The 5250-nt window shown below is 46.6% G+C and overlaps 1 protein-coding gene across 1 annotated transcript in view; it reads right to left on the bottom strand.

The window, feature by feature from the left end:
- The window catches only part of LOC109300678 (endothelin B receptor-like), a 35773-nt gene that overhangs the window by 18848 nt on the left and 11675 nt on the right, over nucleotides 1–5250 (bottom strand). Inside the window, exon 2 of the mRNA XM_019521434.1 lies at nucleotides 4302–4841. Coding sequence (XP_019376979.1) covers nucleotides 4302–4754 — 453 coding nt within the window. The 5' untranslated portion in view covers nucleotides 4755–4841. The remainder of the gene's footprint in view (nucleotides 1–4301; nucleotides 4842–5250) is intronic.

Raw genomic sequence — 5250 nt, 5'->3', positions numbered from 1 at the left:
GGAGGGCCACTCGCATGATCAGGGGGCAGCAGGGCAGGCCCTACAAGGAGAGGCTATGGGACCTGAACCTGTTCAGCCTCCACAAGAGAAGGCTGAGGTGGGATCTAGTGGCCTGTTACAAACTAGTCAGAGGGGACCAGCAGACTGCAGAAGTCCCTGTTCCCCCGAGCACTACCAGGAGTGACTAGAAATAACGGTCACAAGCTGGCAGAGGGTAGATTTAGGCTAGATATCAGGAGGCGCTACTTCACTGTCAGGGCGACTAGGATCTGGAACCAACTTCCAAGCAAAGTGGTGCTGGCTCCTACCCTGGGAGTCTTTAAGAGGAGGCTAGATGAACACCTTGCTGGGGTCATTTGACCCCAGTACTTTTTCCTGCCATGGCAGGGGGTTGGACTCAATGATCTGCTTAGGTCCTTCCAGCCCTACCCTACCAACTATGAAACTATGAAAACAAATGCACCTTCCTGTGAGTCACCTCTAGTCGTCCTCAGCTATCTTACCCCTCTCATACACCACACATAGTATGTTTACTTATTGTGGTATCTGTGTATTCTATGTTGCAGGCTCTTTGGGACAGGGAATTTGGGCTGCTTTACAGAAATGAAATGCCAGGTGCTCCAAGAATGCTATACACTCATGACTGCTACAAATAAATGATCACTGAGACTTGATGATAAATACTTGCATTCAGCCTGCAAACCCCAGAGGGACACAGTATCCATGTGGTTTTACCCAGATATCTTCATTATGGCTTGGGACACCCCTACTATATCAGGCTTCCCTAGTCCAAGCTCTACCCATGCAACACCATCCTCTCTAGTGGTATCCCATCCTACTGTACTTCTGGGCTCCCACACAACACTACCCAGTATCTCTGTCCTGAGGTGCAGCAGCTCTGGTGTTTCACTCTCAAGACAATTCTGCCTGTGCATCTACCAGCTGTGACAGCCCCTGTCCTACAGTCCTGAGACTAAGGTGCCAAATAGGATCTAGGGTAGAATTCACTAAACTCAACTGGACATTTGGCAACAGCTGAAAAGTGAACATAGATCTCCAGAGCGCACAGTCTTGTGGAATAACCCACTGGAAATGGAGCTTTCTAAGGGACAGAGCTACTGTTTCAGTCTCTGTATATCCCTGCTAGGGGCCTGGTGATTTGTAGCAGATAAACTGATGTGCAATTCAAAGCACTGGATTGCTTTAGCAAGTTGGCAGAGTCCCCTAAACTGTGGCTGGACACTACAGGTCAGACTCTGTTTGCCTCTGATCTCATAGGGCTTGTCTACACAACCTCCCACCTAAACCAGGACCATTGCCTATAAAATAAGCTCCATCTATCTGCATGCACCAGAGACTGGCAATGCAGTAGAGTAGACAGCTCAGTGCTGGAGGGGGCCACTGAGGTCTATTCTCAGTCTACTCTGCCTCACTGCCAGCTCTGGTGAGCCTAACTGGGTGGGAAATATTTTATTAGCAATGGACAGAGCTGTATAGACACTTCCATAGTGTCACCACAAGCAGCCACAAGGCACATATCCCACAGGTTGCTTCTGCTGAGACTCAAACTGGCACTCTCATGGTTTAGACTAGAGGCAACAATTCTGGAAGCTGAACTGAGATGAAACTCCCTGTGGCACTGTATCAAGGACCAGATCTTCCTCAGCTACTGCATGTGAGTTGCTGAAGCCAGCACAAGGTGGGGGAGAGTTGCTATCCTTATAGATGGGGAGTGCAGAGAGCCCTGCTTGTGATGCATTAGCTGATGCATCACAAGCAGGGCTAAAAAAGTGATACTTCCTTTCTACTCAGTGCTGTGAGACCTCAGCTGAAGCACTGGGTCCAGAAGAGGTCAGGCCAGCTGCACTGAGAAATCAAGCTGCCCAGTCCTCTGCACACTGCGAACGCTCCAAGACACAAATCTTTGCTGAGCTGCCATTGGATACAACTGCCCAGTTTTCCTCCTCAGGGCAATGCCTCAATGCTGGGTGACCTGTGGTGTGAGGGAAACAAGACACAGGCAGCCATAGAGTTGATTGTAATCCAGCTCCTCTCCAGTGACTGTCCAACCTTGATTGCAGTCCCCCTAGTACAGCCTGTTTAGTGGGTGCGGAGGACCAGGACTCTGAGCGCTCCATGTGACCTAGCCCCAACTGGTGCAGGGCTTTGCTGCCTTTGTGAGATTGCTCCTTCCAGGGTTCATGTACAGGCAGTCTCTTGGCTGGGCCACAGGTGAAACTCCACGCCTGTCTCTTCAGAAGGGCTCCTTCACCAGTCTCCCTCACCTGGTTGTTCTCTGCTCTTAACTAACATGGGGCTTGCTGCCAGTTCAGCAGCCATTCAATTCAGCTCCTAGTACGAAGGAAGTTCACATGACTCAAACCTTGTGTGAGGATTCAGACTACAAAGATGAAAGTGATAATTACAACTATTCAGTCTGGCCTCCTGTGTAACACAGGCCCTATTACCACCATTAATTAGTTTGAACTAAAGTGTAGCTTTAAAAAAACATATCTAGTCATGACTGAAAAGTCTCCAGTGACTGAGAACCCACCACAACCCCTGGTAAAATTGTGCCTATGATTACTCTCCCTCATGATATATTTGCACCCTAGTTTTAACTAGTCTGGATTGTTGATTAGCATAAGACCAAGAAGGGGGTCCCTAAAAACACCCTATTATGTATATATGCTGGACAATGAATCCCCATTAACACTTACATTGTTGAGTTCTATCTGTGAGTTTTTAATCCATTGGACATGCACCCTGTTGATTTCCTATAATGTTAACCCAGTGCTGCTCAAACTCTTGACCCCACGGGCCATAGGAAAGACGTGAGGCAGGTCCATGGATCAGATTGAGCCTTGCACACAAGGATGAAGCCCCCCATGGACCCAGATAGTGCCCTGCACCAACCCCCTGCACTGGGATTGAGCCCTGGGCTTCTGCACTCTAGGATCCTGCCCTGGTGCCCCATGTCGTCCCTGCCTGCTGGGGTCAGTACCTAGAGCCAGTGTCAAGGTCATCCACCAGGATCTAGCCCTGGGGCCTTGCACTGCCCCCAAGTCCTGGGATCTGGGCCTGAGGCTTGGCACTGCTCTCTCCTGGCCCCCTGTACCAGGATCAGACCCCACACTGCCCACATGCCATGATCAGGTCTGGGCTGCCCACTGCCCAGCCCCGTGTGCTAGGATAAGGCCCTGTGCTGCCCCCAGAAATTTGGCAGTCAGGAAGCAGTGACGTTGCTCCTCCACTGCCAAATTTTTGAACCCATGGGGAGCCCCATAGGCTGGGTGACATGGCACCAGGGGCCAGATCTGGCGTGAATGCCAGGGCTTGAGCACTCCTGGTTTTAACCTCTTATTGAAAATGTGGTGCAGTATCAAGTCAAAAGCTTCAGAGAAGTCCTATATTACACGACTACTACTATTTTTATCAACCAAATTCAGAATCACTAAAAAAGTATCAAGTTAGGGTGAAGGGTAAACTTAATGGACATTTTAGAATTAACAAGAGTAATATTTGGCTCAGCTGGAATAAGCTAAGCTGTGCATTGTGGGATCATAATATATTTTTTTCTCGGAGGCTTTAAGCAGCGATTTAGAAGGGCTGAAGGTTAATTAAATGTTCACACACAAACACTCAGCCTCTCACAAACTCATGCACAGTCTTTATCTGAGAATACACCTTGTTTGTCATGAATAACAGTTTAGCCTTTTTTTTAAAGCCACTGATCTCAAAGTGAAAAAAGGAAAGGAAAGCATTATTGCCATCATTCTGTTTTACAGATGGGAAAACTGAGCAATGGAGAGGAGAAGTAATATGTATAGAAATAATGTCAGGCAGAAACATGGGAACTTATCTCAGGTTTCCTGATTCTCCCTCTTATGTATGAAACCTAGGATCATGCTGGCTACCTGGTAACTACCTACCTACCAGGGCTTTACTGTATCAGGCTGTATACAAACACATAGTATGAAAATGTCTGTGGAAAAGAGCTTTCTCCCAGAATAGATGAGGAAAGCATATTGTACATGACCTGTCCATATAAGGTTAGTGGCAGAGCTGGAAATAGAATTCTGGTTTTCTGGGCCCAGCTCGGTGACTTTGTCATTGGGTAACACTGTTTTTCTTGATTTGCAATCAATAATCAGATCTATATCATAGCCACCTGCTAAACCAAGTTAGGTATTTATACTATGCTGTAGTATCTCAGCACCTTCATTTGATAAAGTCCCCCTTGCCACTTTCCCCAAATTTCAATATCATTGCACATGGTGTTAGTGCCTCATCATGCTTACCTTGTATACATTGATTGGAAGAGCTATAAGGATGTAGAGAAGGTCCCCCAAGGCCAAGCTAGCAATGAGGACATTAGGTCCATTTCTCATGCATTTGTTCTTGTAAATGATCCTCAGCAGCGTAGAGTTCCCAATGATGCCCACCATAAAGATGGTACAGGACACAATGGTATTGATGTACTTGAAGATGTGTCTGATTTCAGCAGGCTTTACACACATAGGAGGCAGTGCTGGCTGTGGCTGGGCATTCCCAGGAAAGTCATCTGACTGGTTGGAGGGGACTGTAGCATCCTGTAATAATCTTGACTGAACAAGACCGTAGGCCTGCTCCTGGCCAAGAACCTCAAATGGTACAGTACTGTCCTTGAAGTTTCTTGGTGTCTGACCACAGACACCTGAGAAAAAGCAAGTCAGGCACATGGCTAGTGCTACAGAGGCTGGGATTCTAGCCATTGATGACTGAGTATCAGACCCCCTCCAGACTCTTATATGTATATTTGCTTGCAGTGCTAAAATGTCCTTGCTTGGTCTTAGCTTTACCTGTAGAGAATGAGGCAAAAACATATTATCAGGGGAACTGGAAACTTGATAAAATTGAACAAAAGAACTAAGTGCTTCACTGGTGGAACCACATTGTCATTTTCATTACTCTTGAGATAACAGATTAAGGTCTGGATTTTTAAAGTTACCTAACCTCTTCTACAATCAGTGAAAATTCAATACCTTTAAGAATCTGAAACTACATGACTTACTCAAGGCCACCAAACAAAGAATTGAACATGCATTTCCAAAAGCACAGATTAATAACCTGTCTACTAAATCATTCCTCATCTTCAGCATATTTGGTAACACTTCATATTAACCCATCTTAACTACCATCTATGGCAGCAATATACTGTAATAGTCTCTGGAGTGTTGGGGTCCCAATGGCATTCAACCCAGCTCCCTT

Source organism: Gavialis gangeticus, unplaced genomic scaffold (assembly GCF_001723915.1).
Source record: "Gavialis gangeticus isolate Ggan-Ray unplaced genomic scaffold, GavGan_comp1, whole genome shotgun sequence".
Classification (NCBI taxonomy): Eukaryota; Metazoa; Chordata; order Crocodylia; family Gavialidae; genus Gavialis; species Gavialis gangeticus.
This window is presented reverse-complemented; position numbering and strand designations above follow the sequence as displayed.